This window comes from Adelges cooleyi, unplaced genomic scaffold (genome assembly GCF_023614345.1).
Source record: "Adelges cooleyi isolate 19-005CV unplaced genomic scaffold, UGA_ACOO_1.1 ACOO_flye_CR_arks_rails_tigmint_CR_PRNA_108, whole genome shotgun sequence".
In the NCBI taxonomy this organism is placed as follows: Eukaryota; Metazoa; Arthropoda; class Insecta; order Hemiptera; family Adelgidae; genus Adelges; species Adelges cooleyi.
Window position 1 is genome coordinate 11,690,121 of NW_026095761.1, and position 24,359 is coordinate 11,714,479.

The following is a 24,359-nucleotide window of genomic DNA, read 5'->3' on the forward strand; positions in this document are numbered from 1 at the left end:
CACATTATACCTTAAATTAAATATATATTCACTTTTTAATAGGAAGTGCTCAGATTATCTACCCAATTAGCCTGTTACTTTAGGGAAAGAGTTAGGATACTTATTTGTTTTTCCCCTTTTTGTGGGTAGTCATCTGATTGAGCGTTTACCTATAAAAAAATTAATATTTTTAAAACTCGTGCATTTTTTTAACGAAAAAAAAAACAAAACTTAAAAAAATATAGGTACACATTTACAAGAACGTCATATCCCCATTTGTAAATATTTGACATTTTTCCTATTATATTATTGTAAATTAAAGTTTGGCCGTCGGTTGTTACTTATATAAGTATTTTCTATTTCCCTGTCACGACCATATCGAATGGCATTTGGCATTAAGAGGACGTCGCCCTATTTATTAATAGAGTTAGATGCAGGCAAATTTTTGCAAAATCTTAATTCAAACGTTAAACTGTGTTTTGTAATCATTAGTTCATTAATTAGGACCTCTTTTTTTTAATTCTTACATTTTTTTTTACTTTTTTAAATGCTCGTTTTTACCGTATAATTCGAGTTGTCTAAAAACCCGTCGGACCGAACCCACTTAAAGTTGTTCTCTTTTTAACGGTATCAGTATTTTTTTTATTTTTAATATGACCTTTTCGCTTCACACACTCTTTTCCATAAACACGTTTATACGATTATTTTAAAACGGTACGCCGTCCATTTAAACTTGTTGGATTTCCATTTCCAGGGGGCAACTTTCGATGTAAAAATCTATACCGAAAACCACGTCTAGAAACGGGTTTAAAAATCTAAAGGAAAAATATCTTTTTATCCAAACAATATATTCTTAAGAGAAGAACAAAAAAATAATAACTTTTTATACTACCATAATGAATTATATACTTATTACTTATTTTTTTTTTTATAATAGGTATTTTTTTTTTTTTTTGAAACTTGAAATCTGTAAACATTTTTACAATTAAGTATTTTTTTTTTTTACAATTTTCAAATTAATCGCACACAATAAAATATGTATTATATTTACAAAAAAAAAATTGTTTGTTTTCACGACGGGCGTTACAAACACGAACACATAAATCACACAAATCGGCGTAGGCTCGCCAACCGAATGCGCCCTTCCAACGAATTCCGTAACGGGTCCCTATGGAATTTCACGAACGGCCGACACCAGTGTCTGTTCAGCGCTGCTCGTGTCGTCCGGTGCCGGTCGCCGTCACGTTGCCGCCACACTCCGTACCGAACCGACCGGCGGTGCGCAACGTGTTCACGACACACACACGAGCGCCCGGCAAACACGTACGCGACGCGTTTGGTCGTCTCCGTTTCGTACTGGACGACGTCTCTTGGACGTTTGCGGTCCGTGCGTACGCTACAATATTAAATAATAATAAAAAATAACCGGCGGTTAACGAGACGTGTCTGTGTGTGTGATTTTTTATTCTCGTCCAATCCCCGACCACGGACGACGTTTGAAGAGAGCAAAACCGTCCTGCGACAGCAACAGAGGACGTGTGGATTTACTCGTGTGCGTCCACGTTCCGCCGACCACACGGTGAGTAACGATTTTTTGAAAAACAATTTCACCCCCCCCCCCCCATTCTTTTTAAAAAAATGTTTTAACCACATCCTCGTGCGGTGTAAATAATTGTACAATTGTTTAAAAAATTGCTCATTTAGTATAAAAAAAGATTTACATAATATTTTGTAAGTTTCAAATAATAAAAATACAAACTTAGGTACGCGTTTTGGCGGAAAAATCGGATATTGTATTTTGAGTCGTTCAAAAGCCAAATGTGGTGCGAGTGAAATATTGTGATATTTGTCATACTGAAATCGATAATCGAAACAATTGTTTCTGTTAAAATGGACAAAATATGACAGTGCGTAAGTCGCATAGCTGTAAAATATGTATTATTTACAGAACGTGGGGTGTAATTATTATATTATTCAAAATACTCCGGTTTGCTATTTTGACGGGCTCGTTTAATAGAAATCATTATAAAAGCTAAAAATGTTTTTAACAAAAAACCGCTGCGAGCAAGTCGGTATTGGGCGTCTTGACAATTATTATTATTAATAAACGGAAGGGGACAAAAAAAAAAAAAAAAGGCGGTTAATCGAAGAAAATTAAATAAAACGACAGTGACGTTCTATTGTAATCAATTTCTTTTCTTTTTTCATTTTAATCGCCTCGCAAATACAATTGACACAATTGTGTCGGTTTTTGTTTATCCTTCCCCGTTACAATATTACTGCTATAATATTTTGATAGCGACCAATTATGTATTCACACAGGCGGCGGTTTATGTATGTACCTATATAATATTATAATCTGTTCATTATGAATATTCAAACGGTACGGAGACTGGAAAGGGTTCAACGGATTCAGAGCCGTTAATAAGACGCCATTCTCGCCTTAATAAATAGGTAGGGGGTATCCTTATTCGTTAAGGAGTTAGGTCCAGTGAGTGCAGTTTCATGGCGATAAAGACTTAAACGCGAAGTTACTTGCCAAACTGTTTTACAAGTTTATACACAAGGCCCAAAAGGGGCTAATTGCCATAAACTGTTATATAGGTGTTGTAGAATTTGAATGGACCACCATAGACTGTGCTTGGATTCGAATCTGGGACCCTTCAATTGCTGCTCTGACCTTCGACCTTATTCGATTGTTGTCGATTTGCCACAAGAAGAAACTCGGCTAGAGATGGCTAATAATTGAGAGCAGTCCTTGGTTCAGGTCGTTTACAATGTGTAACGTTCACCTTCTGCCAAATCCGTTTGACCGTACAAATATAATGTATAAACCGATTGGTTTGATAATACACCCAAAATCCCCAAAAATGTGACAGTGAATTTGAGAGGTTGTATTATGTATTTTGAAATTTTCAAGGATGATTAAACCCCCCCCCCCACCCACCCATCAAATCGGTGCCAAAGGATTGTGCGCCAACAAACATAGAAAAATTAAAGTGAAATATTGCCTATGTTTTAGCCATTTGATAAACCAAACTCCTTGGGCCTTGAGCGATTTTATTAATATTGAATGTGAAAACATATTACGATATTAGGCATTAATGTTGGCTTTCGAGCACTGCCGGCAATATTATTAAGTATTATTATTATTATAAAGAGATATTACAATATAATATACCAATAAGTGGTTGCGCCAGCAGAGCTGCGCTAACGATCAAATGATGTATTCCTGGTAAAAACACAAGGCGTTATTTATTATTATTATTTGCCGTGAATCTTAAGGTCTCAAATAGGTTACTCGTTAATACGTTCGAATTAGTTAATCTCGACAAAAATATATATATATATATAATAGTTAATAATAATAATAACCGTATATTATGTGTAACGAATTAACACGAAACGTTATCAACTGTTTTTCCGCTAACCGAACCGAAGCTACTATACTCTGAATAATAATATATATATATATATAAATATATTACTATTGTTAATTTTTTGTTTTTTTTTACTCATGCGTCAGCTTTAATGAATATGTTTCATTTATAATTATATGTAAATACACAAACTGTTTACGTGTCTTCCGAGACTGGTATTGTCTTCGCACGACTATTCTCCACCGCTGCTCTCTGTCTTCTGTTTTCCTTTTAATATCTATATTTTATTTTGGTCCAGTTTCCCACATGTCTGTGGTCTAGAGTTTGTTCCGGGTCTCGTCCTCTTTCTATGTTTCCTGGTATAATTCCTCCTCCAAAAGGACTACCTGTGTAGGACTAGTAATGTCTTACAGTGTGATCTAGCCGTTGTAATTTTCTCCCTTTTATGATGTATCTATCATTGTCCTTTGTTTATTTACTTGATGTAATACTTGATTCATTTAACAATATCGTTTAACTCTATCATTTAACTATATCGTTTAACTCTATCATTTCACTATATCATTTAACTATATCGTTTAACTATATCATTTAACTATATCGTTTAACTCTATCATTTAACTATATTATTAAACTATATCATTTTACTCTATCCATCCAGTGAATCTTTTGCATGCGTGTCTAAAGGACCACATCTTAAATGCTTTTATCCAATTTTTTAAATTTTTGTTGTATGTCCACGTCGATGATGTGTGTGTCAATTATATTATTAAATTTTATTTTATTTCGGTATTTTTTATACTATATTGTGCTTGAAGGCTGATAAATCACAATAATTAACCGGTACCACAAAGTGGTTTAATTACCGCCGCCGTCGACGTGTAACGACCCAAACTCATTTTGTTAAATTGTTGTTATTATATTTTATCACAATGGCAGTCGTAGAGGATGTACAATAATCATAATAATAATAGTGGTGTAATTTAAACTGACCTCCGGTGGTACACGATAAACGTCGACCGTAAAAAAATGCCCAAAGAAAACTTTCTCAGATGAAAAGGATGATGTCGATGGATTTTCAATGGTAAAAACAGATAATAGTACCTTTTAAAGTGATTTTGAAGATATAAAGCCCATAATGAAAAAAAAATGAAGGACGAGATTTCCTAGGGAACCTAAAATTGGGTCTAAGAAATCAGTTTCACTTGAAACGCCCACATTTCAAACACTCATTACTGTGCACATACGATCAGTATGAACATGCAAATGCATATATAATTCCGGTCTCTATAGAAAACGCATAAAAGAGGTTTCCTAGGAGATCTTGTCCCCTATCTTTTTTGTCATAGGCGTTTTATCTCTAAAATCTATTTGAAGGGTACATATTTTCTAGTTTGTGCGGAACATGTTTAGATAAAAAACATTTTTTAAACCACCGTCAAAGAATTCTTGATTACTGAACTTAAAATTACACATCACAGTTTAACCTTTAAGTTAAGATTTTAAGATTTTTTTTTTTGTATGCAGTTTAAATAAAATTTAAAAAATGTCAATTGCAACATTTTGAATAGTCTTACCATATTGGTACAAACAAAAATATTATTATATTTTTACAAAAATTACTTAAATTACAAACATTGATTTTTTTTTCCAATTTCAAGTTTAGGACTTTTGAGATTGAGGCAATTGTTTCTTACCAAAAAGAACCGATATGTTATGCATTTTATTGACATCATAATAACAAATTAACGTTTAATAATTAATAGGATTCGGTTAGAAACGATAAATTGGCAATTACTTTATTCTAAAAATAAGTATAACTGACATTCACCGAATTCGTTTACAGTTACCACTTGTTCAACCTTGAACAAGTTATTTTGTCAACATTTTAAAACACCTAAAACCACCAAAAACCAATTCCGTCTAAAAAAAAACCCCCGGTTCTACACCGTTAAAGTGCTTACAAGACTTGCTTACTAAGTATAGTTGGTACGATTTGTGTGTGTGTTATTTTATCTATAAAAACCCGGTTTCAAGCAAGCCAATAATATGATTCACCGTTTCTTGGTATTCCGAGAAAATGGTTAATTAAATAAATAATCGATTCAGTTTTTTTAACGTTAAACTTCCATATCATATTAAAAAAATATAATATAATATTATTATACTAATTAGCCAAAAAAAAAAACCAACCGCTATTTATCGCGCTCGATTTATTAAATATACTTTTATTAATTTCAGGTTTTCCAAAAAATAATTAAACTCAATGCCGTCTGAATTATTCAGTGTGACCAGAGGCTCTCTCTCTCTCTCTCTCGCCTATACAAATTTCGGGTACTTAAACGATGCTCGCGTGTGTGGAAACTATAGACAAATAAAAAACTGTACCTACTTTTTTTTTTAAACGGAAATCCAACTGACACAATATAATAATAATAATAATTCTAGTAATAGGTATTTGTATTGTGCGCCGTGTACCGGGTATCCTTAATACGTTTTTCTGTGGTATGTATTTTAACGGCGGTTTGTGAAATTCCAAATTTTTTTTCTCCGCTAAAAAAAAACCTTAATTTATTCGAATGTCATTTCTTTTTTTTTTTAAATAAAAAATTATATATATATATATATATATATAATAATTATTTTATACATTTCCGAAGAGTTGTCACGTCTTCGTATACATCTATATATATATACATCTCAAAACGCTAATAGTCGTTCACGTAAATAATTCTCGGTATCATTATTTTATTCACGGTTTGATTTACGGCATACTTTTTCTTGTACAAAAAAAAAACAAACGCGTCACACTATTAAAAATTATGATATTTCATTTTTTTCGTCGTTATTTTTTCCACATACGATTATATTTGTAATGATAATATAATATAATTTATACGTGTATCGACTATCGATAATCCCGGCGTATAATAACGATAATAATATGTATGCAAAACGGTAAATAATTATTTTACTGTAATAATGTTATCACTACAATATGTTGTGTACGGCAAATTGTTTATCTTGTTGCCAAATGTATTATACAAAACATTTGTGATAAGTTATCACACTGATAACCCATTGCTGACTAGTGATAAGAATGGATGTCGACGTCGGCCATTTTTGTAGGATTTATGTGTGTGTATAAAATAATACCTGTTATTCTGTATTATCAACTTGTATGTAATTGTTATGAACATATGTTCATGTGATAAGGTTTTAATTCCCGCAAAGGTGGCGGAAAATGGTAACTTCAGCTGTTATCTCTATTGGCGGAATGTCACTTGGCATTCTAATTTATTAAATTATATAACTGTATCCAAAGGTTTTATCATGGCAGCGGGCACACAATCCGGACGTGGGTGTACCTTGTGAGATAAGAGAAATACAAAATACTGTATTCATAGATGCGGCTTTGGCTCATACCTCAATCTACATTTTTTCTTTAAATATTATAACTCATAAACAAGTATTATTTTAACGAACGTTAAAAGGAAATAAAAAAAATTAATACCAAACATTAAACCGCAGAATTATAATTAATGGTATGAAACGAAAAAAAATTCAGAGTGATTCACTAATGATAAGACACTTGTTATCTTACAATATTAACAAAATTACTATTTACCTTTTTTAGTATATTCCAGAACTCTGTCAACTTTTAAAACTTAAACAGTACCGAATTATACTTAGTTAACTTTGCAAATTTCGACAGGTCGATAAGTCTAGTTTTGGATGATTTTCAATGGCAAAAACATGTTACACAATAGAGATAAAAATATTAAAAAAAAGTTATAGGACAATACTAAATCACAGTCCTAATCACTGAACTAATAATTACACATCACAGTCGAACCTTTAAATAAAGATTTTGCAAAAAAAATGCCTATACATAAGTCCTTAATAAATAGGGGAGCATCTCCAACATCCTTTTAAATTTTCAGAAAATTATTCTCAAATTAAAAAAGTTGATAGTGCTCTGGAAAAAATGATAACAAATTGAATGTTTTCTAATATTTTAAAAATATAACCTAAAGTATCTTAAAAAAAAGAAAAACTACAATATTTTCAGAGAAAACGAGTGCGACCTTGAAGATTCACACGGTATTTGAAGAGCGCCATGAGAAAAAAGCCATAAAACAAATTATTGTTGAAATTATCGAGAAAACCGTTAAATGTTGAACTTCCTTAATAATGATTGTATTGCGGTTGTTTGAATTTATTATGAACTGTTATACCGGCCTAATGTTTGGAATAATTCTCTTTAGGCAGCCATATAGTAATAATAATATACCTAAGCAATACAAGTGTAATTTAAAACAGAAATGTAAAAGACAAATGAACTTTAACCGTCATCCCATGCTGCATTTTTCCCATTTTATTCGACAATCGTGTATACGAGACAGATTATTGATTTATTTTTTTCATGTAAATTATATACAGTCTTTTTGAATAGTCAATTCATTTTTAATGCACGAATGTGTATTATTGCAATTACCTAACAAAGTTCTCTTTGTAGGATAACTACATTTTCGAAACTCCAAAAGTGACGCAACAAAAAAACTTCCTAGTTTGGTTAAATATTTATCTTTTCGTGATATTGTATCGTGCACGTAAATAATTCAAACAACAAACTATAAAGTAATTCTCTGTCTAGGTTTTATGTTTACTCGTGACCCTTGTAGAGTTTGTATCACAATAGTCGCTAACGACTTGAACAAAATAGATCTTTTTACATTGTTAAACAACGTGTATAAAGCAATAAAAAAATATATCATAACTAACCTATCATTAGTTAGTCAAAAAATGAACCGCTCTATAAATAAAATATGCGACCACTAACAACATAATTTACAAAATAATCAAAATTTGTTTGTAAAATAAATATTGGAACAGTACTATTTTTGATTATTTTATCATTCTATGTAAATATATGCAGTAATAATTTTTTTTTTTACATATATACAATTAAATACAAAATATAAATTCATCTACTAGGCTTGTGGTTTGCTGTTAAATCGTATAATACTACAGGGTAAACAAAACGAGTCACTAGAAAATAGTAGAAAAACAAGTGCGCTTCGCCATTTACTGATAACTGAAACCCTCCTCAATTAAGTGTGACCACATTCTAGAAATGAAATTACCGTACAAAACATCTTACTGTAGTACGACGTTGACAAATCATTTTTATAATATATCTACTGATAACAATATCTATTGATAAAAAATAAAAAATCATTGCTGCTCAGGTCGGAAACTATAATTTCTTATAAAGATTTTTTGTTGAGGGTTTCGGTTTGTTTAAATTTTCAGCAATTACATTTCTTTTATTCGGTTGGTACAATCTGGTTTTATCTAATCTGTGCTTGTATTTTCGAAAGGACTGATCGGGTAGACACAACAATCGGAGATAGGTTCTCTGCTTCTACCCTTAAAGAAGCGACTGTCCCTTAAAATGGACCGAACAAAGTAGAAATAAGTTAGGTAATTTTGGTTTACCCGAAATCGGCGTAGAGAATTGTCGTTTGTGTTCATTACCGATTGAGTAATTATCGAATGGCCGATTAGCCAATTAATGTGATTTGAGATTCTGAGAACCTGAAAAGGTTTATTACCTAAGTTATTATTTCGGTTTGCTTACGCAACAATTACAATCGAGTTTTGGCATAATATTTTGCACTCTCTATTAACCGAAAATTACCGTAATTTCCATACATGTGTTAGCGTTGTTTTCGCAAAACGACAAATTATTGCAGTTACACGTGAAGAGGTTTTCTCTTTCCCCGGAAAAACCCTTTTGACTTTTAAGTGCTTCACACTTCTCAGTAGATAATAATACAACATAACAATAATAATAATATGGTCCAATGGTTGGCGGCGTTATTCGTTGATTTCCACTTATCAACGTGCACGTCCGTCCGCCCGCCCGTGTGTGTGTGTTTGTGTGCACATTTACTAGAAACTCTATTATTAAAATATTTATAATGGCAATAACGATTGTCGTTTGTTTCTCGCAAAATAATAATTACTAAAACTACAAACGGCGACCTTCGCGTACGTTAATAACAATATACACACTGTCAACGACGTGTACCACCTTGACAAACGAAATCCGCACGAAAAATACCGTTCAATTATTATAATTATTATTCATTATAATATGCACATAACAGTATTCGTTTTTTGTCGAACTCTCCATTATTCAATTACGGCCCGTACCCGTTCACCGCGTGCATGCTAAATCATTTCCGTAGCTACATACATACATAATTTATGCCCATGCACAATTCACTATACAGACTTCACTTAGTTTGATGGCTTCATCACACATACACACACACACAGTTTGCACTTGCATTCGAAATTCGATTCACAACCGCTCCCGTTTGGTATTCCCTCGGTAATACTGGAAATACAATAAATTATATTATTGTCCGTGCAATAACCAACTGCTGTTGGTGGTTTGGTATAAGTAATATTTGCTTTCCCGTCGAAACCCCTACGCGTTTGAAATTTGAATATGAATTCATTTACCAGTCTGTGCCGTTAATGCATCCTTGTCTAGGAGGTATGCACCTATGTACACAAATGATTTGCATTTTAACACCCGCTAAAACGCGGCGACCATTGTAATGTATGTCGAGATTTTACACGTTACACATACGCAGTTAAGACCGCACTTGAAATCACAACAAACCCACCCAAAATTATATGTACTTACCATCGATCATAAAAACACAACGGATCAATCGCAATATTACTAGCGTAAGCTGAAACGTCGAAACGTGACAACAGTATTATCAATATCGTTATCTCTTCTAATCGGCTGATGTATCTCAATAACCGGAAGGGAAACTTTAAAAAAAAAATTACACAGGTTCTTATGAGCCGCCTCTGCCGGGTAAAATCATGATAATTGTACGGAATCCGCAAAAACAAAATGTCGGACACTTTTCAGGCGCGGTCTGAGTTTCCCTTCTGGTTATTCTGTGAGCAGGACCACACTTTTGTGATAAAAGAAAGCAACTCTTCAAAAAAGTATAAGTATCCATTAAACTAATTACAAGATTTGTATTGGCAAAGATTATTCAAAACAATTAATTAATAAACTAACTTTTGACAGGAGCTCTTTGCCGTTAAAAATTAACTTGCCCATCTCGCGGTATTGCGTTAATACTCGAATGGCTTCTGGGTAATATTTGTATTCGAGGCGGATTTGCTTTCTGATTGTTTCTACTTATTTCGTCAAAGACAATATTTTAGGAATTGGCCTCTGGTCGCGATTATACACTTTGATGGTTCTTATTCTTATTAAAGTAAGCCCAGAGACTTGTTCACACATTTTTGGCTTAAGTAATGTCAAAATATAAATTATCATCACATTATCGTTGTCAAAAATTGCATGTTCATCCGCTGTTTGCCGTTACAGCTAAATAGATTGCAATCGTTTGTGTTTACAATTACAATCATATTTATTTACATTATTACATATATATTATTATGTTGTGACAATAGCGTGACTATCCTAATGAATGGAACTCCAGATGTGTGTGTGTGTAATCACACAAGACGTTTATGCTGATAATAATAAAAATTTATTTATATGTACACAGATAATAAAATAATAACATGTAGATGTATGATAATATTTTAACAACGTTTGTTTCGCTTTCATTGCATAATAATAATAACAACAACATTATTATTGCCGTCAGCTGATGTGAATGAGTTATGGTAGATGTGTGTACTGAATAATAATCATATTATTATAATATATTATATTATATTTTTGTTATACCTAGGTACGCCTGTAAGCAATTAAAATAAAACCACGACATAAGATTTAATAACATAATCGAAGGAGGAGATTTTTTTTTCCATTTTCTCCGAACCGGCCTTGGATTGAGAAGTGTTGTTGTTATTATTATTTTTTTTTTCAATTTTCTCGAGAACCACGAGACACCGGCCGGTTCTGTGAATCGTTGAATATTTATCATTGGACGATCATTATCTTTTCCGTATGGTAGATATATTCATGGTAACGAATACCAATTATAATACATACATACCTTTCGCTTGATATATTTATGTTACACGAGTGTACTATTAAAAAATGGAAACGCCGCTCTCTTTTTATATTACACTCAGACTAACTAGAGAGTCCCAAAAAAAAAAATAGCTGACCGCGGCTGATGTCGGCTGTTAGTTAGTAAAGTAATAAAAAAAAAATACTTTAAATTTCCAGAAAACGCCTCCAACGGTATCCGCGTGAAAGTAATACACCGTGGTGCCAAGCTGTACTTTAAAATAATTGTTATTGCTGAGAGTTTTTTAAATCTTGTTTTGGATTTTTTTCGACCGTTATTTAATATCACGGAATATATTAAACCAGATGGTGCACTTGGCCATTTACTGATAACTGTAAAATGAAATTATTTTACAAAACATTAATTTACTATGATAGTATGTTATCAAGTGATTTTTGTAATAACATATCAGTGATAAAAAACAGCCAATTAAGTGATGCTCAGTTATGAAACGATAATTTCTCATTAGCATTTTTTTTCCATCAGTGGTTACTCTGAGTTGAGGTGAATTTTGGTTTTTTACATTGTGAGTGCCCCATCTGGGTTTGTCTAATCCGCGGTTCTATATATTATACTCATTTTTCAACTAGGTACGTTTTTGTATTTCACTTGAAATGTTATTAAAGATGGCTTCTTGGTTTCAACAGTTGACATTAAAAACCATTGAAACCATACAAAAAAAAAAAATTATCGACTTGTTGGCATTTGGACAGAACATTATGACCTATTGTTTAATTGAATATTTCTTTAGTCTGAAAACGTGTAATATAAAGAAAATAGGTCACCCGAGATTGTCTGCCAGCGAACAATGGAGAGTTGAAACACTGGCATTCTGCTACAACCGATCTCTGGAGCTGTACATTAAATGCTGTACTCTGTGAATATTATTCACTATTCACAATGCTTAGATAACCATACAATATTATAGAATACACCTGGTTGTTTATGGCTGGGACATTACGACGACCCGCACAAGAATATACCACTAATAAATCTAACTATGGACTATTTATTGTATTGTTTCATACAATATCAAACGGCGAACCCCTTTCGTTGATCGTCTGAGAAAAAACAGCGTCCAGCTATTTAAAAATATCATCATAGGTATCCATAGAATATATAGAATCCATTTATTATTGTTGACCTCCGACAATATTATTATAGTATACGGTTTTGTGTGTGTGTGTGTGTGTGTATAATTTGTTGAGCGAAGGACAGTAAAAATAAAAATATTTAAAAGGTCACGGGGGCCAAAAAGTATGTACTTAAGTATCTGGCAAGGCTACCAAATATTTCCGTGAAAACTAAACGAAAAATAATTGTACACTGGTCGTTTGACATAAACGGCGTTTAATAATCTGTTGAAATACCAACTCCATGCCAGCGACATAAAAAAAAAAACAATTTACAACGAAAATATATTTTGTTAAAAAAAACTTGGCGAGGGCTCGAAAAATTTGTGTTGTATATTTTTTATAAACACTAAAAAAGCCTACAATTTGAAATGGTTTTAATGTTGCTGTTTTTTTTTTTTTTTTTAAATCTTGTTTATATCCTCGACTGCCTACACCGGACCAAATGTGATTGTGTGTATCAAATTACACCGTACTTTCTCGGTTGTTTTAATTTCATTTTACTGTTATGATTTTGTACATCAGTGTTCGCTGTTACACGCAGATGCAGTACAAATGTAGGTATAGATTTTAACATTTCACACACAATTGCCTCTTGAATAGATTCCAAATGGAATTTAGGAGTATTATTATTTTTTCCCCCAACATACATTTTTTCTCTAAATTCTCGTCTAGATACGCAAACAACAATTCAAACTAAACGTTTGAACGTTTCGCTTGAACGGCCTTGTATGATTTTGTTTAAGGCAATTCGATTTTAAGCACCGGACGCACTTGACTTAAACTGTAACTCCACCCACGCAATCTAATATGATATTATCTTGTGATTTGTCATTAAAACAACCAATCTAACCTTTCGAATATAAATATAACACATTTGGTTAATTACTCCAATAAGAAAATCTCGTTATTTAGAGCTTAAGCTACGTACGTTCACGTATGAAATGGTTTTGGACCTTGCCATATGCTCTTATCAACTAATGTATCCTTATCACTCTGATATCTCTTATCAGCTGATTTCATCAATATTACCGTGACGTGTGAGGTATTTTTTTGTTCGCTAGGTAGGTTCGGTGATACGCTCATATTATTATCGATAACGAATTAGTGATAAGGGATGAGCTGTAAGGTATCACTGACAAGGGAGTAAACTTTTAATAGATTGATTGATAATTATCGATCATCTTAATCGATAAATCAATTGACCCCAACATTCGATTAGACAATGAGCGCGAACTAATCGAATTCGTTTAAGGCTATAAAAGGTTATCACGAGTCTATGTTTTTAACAAAGAGAAAAGTTTCTTATACGATTTTGATGTATTGTCTAAAAGCTTTTCACTTACAATTGTTTCGTTTATTACTTGACCCTGAAACTCTTATTATTTTTCCTAAAACAACAAGATCAGCTAGTCTTTATAAAAAAGCCATAGACCATAGTCAATGAAGGCGGGAGACGGATGTTTAATTATATAATATAATAATAGCTCATTAGCTTAAATTTGAAGTCTTATCAATTTATTTGTTAGCTAAATACTTTTTATTAATTAAGGCTATTAAAAAAAAAATCTAGTATATTAGTACTAGAGTTATAACTAAAATTGATTCACACCATAATGTACCCCATACACTAGAAAATATACTAGGCATCGTTGTCGATAATCTGATTGGGTGTCAATAGATCTACGCTGTTAAATTGTGCGAAAAATAGGAAGCTAATATGTTCTATTAACGAATGCTCGTATACCTCGGACTAGTGTAATTTTTGTAATTCACACCAACCTAGAGGCTTGTATACAAGCTAAGGCTACCATACTAGGGATAGCACAACGACTGTAATCGTGTGTGAAAAGGGCTTTGGATGAGATTTATGTAAGGTACTAGGGATTTTACTGTCTACATTTAAAGACTACAACTTTTGGTCGTGAAAAATCAAAACCATCAATTAGCCTTACCCCTTACCCCCCCCCCCCGGAATAATTATGGCGAATGAGGTCATGGTCAAAGTTTTGCTTTACAAGTGGGGAGGGCTCCGTTAATTATGCGTCTGTAATGAGCGCGTTTACAATATATATATTGTATAGTACACCGTCATGTCTGTATATAAACTTTAATGACACACATCATACATTCTACATTCTTATTTATTATTTTTCCCGACGGTGGTGACACGCGTTTTGTCGGCGGTCAAATTAACGAAATACCGAGTAAATTTGCGCCGTTAGTTTTTTTTTTTTGTTATTTTCTCAAGAAAACGAACGACGACGACATTAATTTAAGTCATTTTCCCGTTGATTTCTATACACCACATGAGCTCACGTCACGTCACAATTAGTATGTATAAAAATAACATTAATATTATATCATTTATATTGTCTTTATCTACGTTTTTTATATTATGTTTCCCTACCGTGATAACCATGATGTGTTACAATACAATATAATATGACTTATCAGTTATAATATTACCACACCATCATATTTTCATTTAAAATTCCAATCAATGAGCTGTATAGTTGATAAGGATTGTATGGTGATTAAGTGTTTAACAACCTATAAAAAAAAATGTATTTTTACTTAAAGTGGTCACACTGTCGCTGCCTTTTTTGTTCTATACACCTATTTCTACTCTATGCATTACATAATATATACTATCGCAATATCATCGTTAAATACTGAAATACAATTTTTTGGTTATTTTTGGTTGTTGTCGTCTCCACGCTTTTTTAAGAACTTCCCGTCACCCCTTACCTTGAAGAAGTATTGCACACACGACACAAGCCCGCCCCTGTCGCTTCGGAAACAACAAGTAATAAATGTGTTTATCACAAAGTTATTTGCACACCATGTAATATTATATTCTTTAAAAAACATGGATACTTTCATGCACTCGTTGTCTGAGACTACAGGAAATAGTGAGAAGCTATAGCAGCTTAAATTCCCCCTCCCCCCCCTTTAACACCATTTTTTCTCTTTTACCAACAAATGTTCTTTTTACCGAAAAATAAAAGTTTTTCAATTAGGTATTGTGCGAAATCGTCAAGTTCCGTGAATACTATTTTAGTTTGATGTCGCAAAACTTATACGTCTTTTTCTGTGTAGGTACTTTTTTTTTTTTTTTTGAGGGCCGTCGTTATTCTTTTTCGATTTTCCGGGTAACGGTAATCTCTGGAGTAAAGAACAATCTGAATAAAAGGAAAAATAAATCTCTATAGTGGTCCGCAGTATACAAGGTAGGTGCGTAGAAGAATACCGTCGAGTATTAAAAAGCTTTCGACAAGCACTTACCGTCGTGTAGGAGAAGACTTCTTAGGCAACCATTAAGGGCGTGCACACGGTAAACCCGTCAAGTGTTTTTTTTTTAAATTAAACCGGCAGCGGTCGAGTGAGTACTTCTTCTTAGCGTTTTAGTCTTTTAAAAGTGCTTCCGTGTTTAACATTAAAATATTATGTAATATTCGAGACTCTTGAACAATAATCATACATACAATGATGTCTTGTACTCGGCAGTGAAGTGATCAAGAAGGCGACCGACAGTGTGACCACTTTAAATAAAAATAAATACTTTCTTTTATCAGTTGTTAAACACTACCCAGCATCACTCTTATCACTCTTATGACAATATTATGATAATGTGATAGCATGATGTATATTTTGTATCACGTGGCTGCAGTAGTCATACAATTTAAAAATATCTAATTTAATATTTAATTAACGGTGGTTTCCAAAAACCCAAATTCGGGATTTTACCGCGTTTAAAAGTACCCATTAAAAACATAAAAGCAAAAATTATCACCCTTTCAAAAACGGCATTCCTTTGTTGTGTACCGTATTGTGCACAATACAATAATGCGATACGAGATATTAATTTCAGATCACGGAAGACATCCCGTCTAAACGTTCAATGGCAAAAAGCGCTTTGTCTCCAAAGTTGGTCGTTGGTTAAAATATGATAATGATGAATACAACAAAGCTCTAATACAGTGTTTTGCCGGATATGAAGTTTTTTCTTTTTTAATTTCGGGTACTTTGGTTTCTCCGTAAACAGACTTGCTCGGTTGACTTTCTGCCCGGAACCCGACGCGGTGGAAGTCGCTTTAATCAAACAGCCATTATCTGGTGAATAAATCATCCTGTCCCGAAAACGCCATTTACATATATATTAAGAGACCTACCGAGTATACCGGCATCCGGCCTCTCGGAACTTCTCTACAACCGTTCGCACTTAGGCTTTACGGTTAAAAAAAAAAAAATAATAATAATCAATTCTAAATTAAATTCCCAGGAAACCGCTCGCACTATACTCAATCTGAACCCACACACGAACTCGCCGAAACACTCAGAAAAAGTTGTCAACTAAGAATTTAACGTTTAGACGAATGGATTTTTTTTTTAATTTTTGTCTTCACAATATTATATACCCATTTTTAAGTTTTGCTAGTCAATTTATCAGATGCGACAAACTACCGGAAAAGACTACTTAAGCCTTAAATAGTCGACCGTCCACTCGTAAATTACTGTTGTGTTTAATTGTTTTTGTAATTGTTTTTAATTACTTATATTATCTCGTCTTCCAACTGTGCGCAGAAAACATAATAATGTGATTTAGCATGTCGACTGTACAACAATAGCATATCCACGCGTTCATATCCAATTCACTGGACCCCTTCACTAACCTAGATGTAATTTAAACACAACTAATTATAATAGTAAAACAAGCATGACCGACATTTGGTTTTTTTTTTCAAAAATTAAATACAAGGATGTGTAACAGTAATATAAGAATAATAAAAAATACATCAATAAAAAGTATAATAAAAAACAATGAATATAAATCATAAGTCTCGGTACAATATTGAAATAATATTATTGCATTCACACATCATTCTAATTTAGCTAAATGTGTGCTGCTGAATGTTAAATAAAATCGTTCACTCAGACATGATTTGATTCAAGACAGACTAAACAAGATGTCATGATTAATAGAGCCAAAGACATTCGAAAAATATGTGTAAATTACACCAACTTGTAGCTGATCTATTGAAATCTAAAGATTTCTTATCATAAATATTGTATAAACAATAATTTATTTTTCGCAAAAATATTAACATTATTTTATAATACTCGTTCATGAAATCAGCCCGAGTTACCCATTCGTTTAATAGGGTTAAGTGAAATTAATTCCACATTTCAGGTGTAATTATTTTTAATTTATTATGGTAATGTCGTTGTTGCTTGGACGCGATTCCGAACGGAGTTTTTTTGTATTTTTAATAATAATATTATGTATTTTATCATGTGTGTGTGTGTGTGTGTGATTGGAATGATCCATTAATCCTCACAGGGTGTGGTGGTAGTCGAACCGAGCCTAACTGAAAATCCCGGCCGACGGGTATGTCGCACGAACATTTGGGATGTTTTGTCCGTGACACGCATAATAATGGTTAGTTTTTTAACATTTTTATTTTTTTTTTCTGAAGCAAAATTGTATACACACCGGGTTTATTATATTTTATATATATATATTTTTTTTTATTCATTAATTTCGTTCGTTTGTTCTCGGTAAACGCGGGCGACGGTTCGTGCGTACTTTGGACGCGACCGGACTATAACACCGGGTTTTCGGTAACACAATATTATATAATGAAATACTTACTCTATGTACTTGGCGGCGCACCGTAGTAGTGATATTATATTTTTTAGTGGGCGTCTTAGGCCAGAAATAATAATAATTATTAGTAAGTGCGCGCGGCCACCGAAATCCGGCAGTTAATTTCCATTAGCCGTTCGCCGAATTCGCCCGCGCACTTTCTACACCGCTCTTTGCCTACTTTTACTCGTTTGCCCCCCTCCTCTATCTACCCTCCACTGTTACCACTACAACCTAAGGCGCGGCGGGTATGTGTCGCTTTCACCCCGGAGTCCTTTCGGCCGAATTTCCACAACGGTAACAATAATAACAATTAACTAACAACAAAGGTCTTGTTTCGGACTTGGGCACGTTCGTGTGTGTACTTTTACCCGATCCGTCCGATGTTAAGACACTCGTTATAATTTACTGTATAAACTCGCGTTTAACTGGAGTTAAATGACAATTCTGTTGTATAAACCATGTTTTAAAATATTTGATCTGTTGTTAAAAATGTACTTTATCACGAGTTAAGTTTGACGGTCAATTATCGCTGTGTAAAAATGTATGTATAATTAAATTTTGTTATCTGTGTTTTGCGTTAAAGTGGTGATAATGGAAATGAGGCTTATCAGTTTATCATTGATTACGCCCTGTATGCTAATATTATAAACTCCTACTGCTGATACCATTTTATTTAATAACCAGTGCACTGGTAATAACCTGAATACAAAAACAACGTTTGAGGAACACTCGTAAATTTAACACAATATGTTAATTTAACAATAGATAAAGTTTAACAAAAGTTAGTTTATTACGGTGGTAAATAATTTATCAATAGATAACGACAAGTTTGGCGCAACCGGGCATTAGACATTTGACTTTGTTTTTTATCAAAAGGCAGCGTATGTTTTAAATTTCATAAATATGTTGACAACATACGATATTTTTAAAAATTGTTAGTATTTGAATTTTCACCAATCTCTTCGTTCATCAACATTCGTTCGGGTGTTTACCGAGGTGTTATCACGATATAACCTTCTCTAAAATTTTGATATGTGGCCGCCACCCGGGTGGGACATTTTTTCAGTCCGAATACGCGTTCCATGTTATATAATTAAGTTCAGTGATGATAAAGAATATTGTAGATGGCATTACAATGATGATAAATTTTATTTAATTAATTTTTTTTTTTTTTTTATGCTATATTAAAATACTACGCTCAAAGGTAGGATGCAATTACAGAGTAGTGCGTTTTTTTTTTTTTTTTTGTCAGAGGTGCATTTGAAAGTATAAAAGAATAATAGGGTTACTGCGGAGGCTAAAGGAATTCCGGCCGAGATAATCGTTTTATATTCATTACGGTACACTGCGCACGTCTGTCGTCGACCAAAAAAAAAAAACCCCCCGCTATTTGTATTATTCTACTAGCTCGCCAATACCGGGAAATGCGACTTTCAAACTTCAAACGGATTTTCACAAGCGCGTGTGCTCAGTCGCATGATAAATAATACGCATAACGCTCTACACAATCTCTCGGTTCCCAGTTATCTCGACCTCTTGTGTTGAAATAAAATGAAAAACATGAACAATGGAAAATTATATATACCTACCCACCGGGTCTCGTCCTCTCGTGTGTCTGTTCCAAGTTTGTTTCCGCTCCGGTGCGGCCGGCCCTTTCTATATATAATAATGATAGGCTTTGTGCTCTGTAGATTCTACGGTTTAATCATTTTTCCATCGAGGTAATCCCTTCTCTCCCCAGGGAGGGGTGAAAAACGATGATGATATCCACCGAGCCGGAATCGTGTCGAGCCAGTATTATGAGTATTCCCTCAACTTCGTTTTTCCGGCCGGTTTTCAACACCTTTTTAACATGGACATGTTGTTGGGCTGGATACAAGAATTTTCTTGCTTTTTTCACGTGAAAATATTCTAAAATATTTTTTTAATTTTATGAGATAACAGAAGTGATAAGAGATTATAGATAAGTGATAAGAGATAACATGTCCATGATTCAATGTTTTTTTTTCGTGGAGCGGCGAAAATAACTAGGTTTTTTTTGTTTTTATGAAAAAAAAATTCTTCAAGTTAATGTTACTTGTTTAACGTGGCTTTTTCGATCAAACATGCGTTTTATCTATTATGTAACAACTAACAAGACATTTCTCTGAAACGTCTTTTTTTTAGTCCTGCAAATCAAACTGATGAAATATCTAATGTCGACTTGTTATGTATTTTTATTAAATAAAACCTAAAAAAAAAAAAAAAATAATATCTCTTCGTTGGGTTTCATTGATTGTCTGGAAAAAGAGACTACAATTTGTTCTACGAACACACAGATACTAAGGATATTATCGTTTCTATGTCATTTGGGTTGTTCATTGGTGGTTACGTCACAAATGGGGGGTTCTATAGAATTTATGCACATGGTGCAAGCATTAACGGAAAATCCTAACAGGTTTAATTAAATAACGTTCATTACAAACGAAAACGCATCAATGGAGTTGTAAAATTTTTATTGGGCGGTGAAAAATAATTGTATTTTATGACTAGTACACTCCGGTCGTTTTCCAAATGACCTATTCAGCTGTGGTTCGAAATGTGATCTTAAGCAAATCATTTTCATGCAGCTTTTTGAAAAACCACCGGTATAATAATCTGATATGACGTACATCTCTAGTACACATCAAATAGAAGGTATAACTTTTCTTCGTCTTCATTGTCGAGCCGTTTGATCCGGTGGTGCAATTACTGGTTTCGACGAAATACGGATCCGGGTCCGTCGTATCCGCCTTTACCATCTTCCCGACCGTCGTTTATGATAATACAATAGCGATACTGTACCGGTACACAAGTATAATACTAATATTATAATGTATTTAGATATCTCGGATAAAGAGATCTGACAATTCCCGGACAAGTCCCTTTGGAACACCCGCCGTCTCGACTGAGGAGAGACTATATAAAAAACGCTGGTAAAAAATATAATAGCTATGGCCAGACAGGACTTGGGCTTGCACTCATAATTTTTATCCGAATCCAATTATTTTTTTTTCCGCCGTCGAACGAGACACACTTCAAAGGCGCGATCGGTTGTCGTCGAAGCTTTTCCAACGTGACCGAGTGCGATATTAATTAGAATTTTTAACGATTTACAATAGGAAATAAAGTTTTTAACGTTGTGATTTGCTTCGGGCTATAAGTTTTTTCCCCACAGGAATCATTGCCAGACGATAATGACCACCGGGTTCTCCAAACGCACACTAATGATGCACTCTTCACCCACCACCTCGTGTCCATTAAAATCATCCACTCGATTCTTTTTCGATCCGTCTGTCTCCACTCCGCAGAGATGCTTTTCATTTATATTTTGTTTTTTTCCCAGCCTTTATCTCTTAAAAATCTCAGCATCACGGTGACTTCGTTTGGCCGTTTCGCCATTTTCGAATCATCTGCTAACGACCATCGTTACCGCTCTTTTGTGCAGAACCAAGATATTATTTACTTTGTGACCACACCCCGCCTATACACACATGTTGGAGGATGTAATGTGAGTACAGGTCGGTCCGTATAAGTTGGGCATTTGTCTGACCACGTCCCAAGGTCCGAATCAGACGATTAGTCTCATCTCTTATCTCTTATGTCGAATTGTGGTTTTGCGACACGAAATTGGCGACGCGAAATTTCTTGTAACCAACATAATAACATATCCGTGTTAAAAAAAAGTTTGGTTAGGTTTATAATTTTGTAAAACAACAATATATTGCATTTTTTTAACAGATCAAAAAAGTTGATAAAAAGTGAACTCTGACGGCTTTTGCTCCTTTTATTTGTTATTTGTCGGTTTACTAATCTTTGTTTGTTTTTTTTTTCAGCAATCAAAGGCACTACTGTGTGCCGCGTTCACTGACCGTCATCAGAGTGGGGGGCCATGGCGAGATGTTAAATACGGCATGTCGCGGCAAAGACCCTTTGCGGGACGACAACGGGTCGCCGTCCGCGGCGGCTGCTGTCGACGTAGACAGGTCTCTGTGGCTGCAGGCATGCTGGATCAGGCTGTGGGACCGTTGGGCGTGCGAACAGCGCAACCAGGTGCTGTACCAGGTGTACATGAACCACGCGCTGTCTCGGGAACGGTCTAAGCTGACGTTGGCCGGCGGCCGAATCGTGTCCAGCAGGACGCGCAAGGCCGGCGGCCGCGCGGCTTCGGCGTCCGGCCGACATCATCGCGGCGGCGGAGGAGGCGACGTGGTCGGTGTCTGCGAACTGCCGGCGGCCGTCGCCGTGGACGTGGGCGTCCGCGACTTTCGCAGCGTGGCGTCCGCGGTGGACAGGTTGCGCACGTCCGGCTGGTACTACGAGGGCACCGAGTCGCAGGCCCAGGCTAGCGCCAGGCTGTCGGCCATGCCGGCCGGCTCGTTCTACGTGCGCGACTCCAGGCACTCCGGTCACCTGTTCACGTTGGACGTGCAGACGGCCGACGTGGGCCGGCTGAGCGTGCGGTTCACGTACACGGACGGCGTGTTCGGCTTGGAATCAACGCCCAGGCCATCCGGCGGCCTGCGCGTGCCCAAGTTCCGTTGTCCGCTCGAACTGATCGACTACTACGTGCGGTTGTCCCGGGTCGACGAGTCCCGCCGGCTGCTGCCGTATCCCGCGTGGACCAACCGGCGTCGCGGACACCGCGGCGTCTCGTGGATGAATCTGCAGCGGCCCATGATTAAGACTGACGCCGACGGGTTCCCGTCCCTGATGCATTTGGCCCGTTTAGTGATCAACCGGAACAAGTGCAAGATCACCATCACGCCTACATCACTACCAAACGAACTGGTCGAATACGTGATACAATATCCGCATAGCCTGTGATTCTCTAACGGTTATATTATAATACACATCTATTACAATCTTCTTTCACTCCTCATCACTTTTTATTAATAATAAATATGGTATACTAATAATTGTGTAATATTGCAAAGTTATTAACGGTAGACATTATAGATAATGTTTTACATTCGGCCACATATTAAATAAAACCAGATAGTGCATTACTCCGTAATAAAACAGTAGATTTTCGAATAACGATTTTTCATTGGTTTAAACTCAATGCAGTAGGGCCAAATTTTAGTGCAGAAATTATCGTACACACTATTTACAATAATAACGTAAACTGGTAAGAATCACCGATAACAAGTAGTTGATTAACAAGTTTCCCGGTATTAACTTCGGTTGATTAACGATGGCTTTTGGGGACAACAGAAGAGTTATTTTTTGGTCACACTGACCTGAGATTATTGGAGTTTTTTTTCACATATTTCGATTTTTTTTTTTTAGAGTGCCCTATCAGGTTTTATTTAATCAGTGATTCGACCACATCCGGATAACATCTGTGGACCGTAGATTACCTCTAGATAGTAGATACCTGTTATCTATACCGCGGTAACGTCCCACGATATAGCGTATACTTTATTAAATAACATATTGTTTTTTTCTCCTTTGAGGACTTAAATTTTTATGATAATAGATATTTTGTATTATCTACGCAAAACCAAAAGCTAAAAATACAAAAAAAAAAATTTTACTTAACTTTATATCTTTAGGCAATACCAATAACAACAATTTAGACAATTTAACGTGTGGATTTTTAATATTTAAGTACCTATTGCGCACTCATAATTTTCGACGATTGTTAGTTTTTTTTTTCTCAAAATATAAAATATTACAATATTATTATATAATTAATATTATTATTATTATTATTATTGTATTACGTTAGAAATCATTTTAAGCGTGCACAATTTATTATTCCTATTTATTATTACTTATTATACACGATTTTTTTTTATTGTTCTTATCTTTTACTTGTATTGATGTTTTTTTTTTCTTTCAAATTATAGTTATTATTATTATTGATTAGGCGATAATTAAATACTTACCTGCCTCAAAAAAAAAAATGCGTTTCTTTTTTTTTTTAATTCCAAGTCTTAGAGTTAAAAAAATAATACAATTGAACTGTGCTAAAACTAGTGTTATTTGACAGTGTTAAAGATGAACTCTTGGAAAGAACCTAACCGGGCACACGGCGGTGAAATAAAGTAATTTAAATACTTTAGGAAAAAGGTAAACGGACCGAAGGGTATGAAAATGG

General features: G+C 34.4%; 1 protein-coding gene across 1 annotated transcript; it reads left to right on the forward strand.

Moving 5' to 3' along the window:
- Nucleotides 1-1,190: 1,190 nt before the first annotated feature.
- Nucleotides 1,191-24,103, forward strand: LOC126841109 (suppressor of cytokine signaling 2-like). Its single transcript, XM_050577403.1, has 2 exons — nt 1,191-1,558; nt 22,090-24,103. The coding sequence occupies exon 2, from the start codon at nt 22,154-22,156 to the stop codon at nt 23,078-23,080; it is 927 nt and encodes a 308-aa protein (XP_050433360.1). The 5' UTR covers nt 1,191-1,558; nt 22,090-22,153; the 3' UTR covers nt 23,081-24,103.
- The last annotated feature ends 256 nt before the right edge of the window (nt 24,104-24,359 follow it).

What these genes read in the sequence shown, in the direction of transcription:
- LOC126841109 (XM_050577403.1), top strand. Translation starts at nt 22,154, where the DNA reads ATGTTAAATACGGCATGTCGCGGCAAAGACCCTTTGCGGGACGACAAC.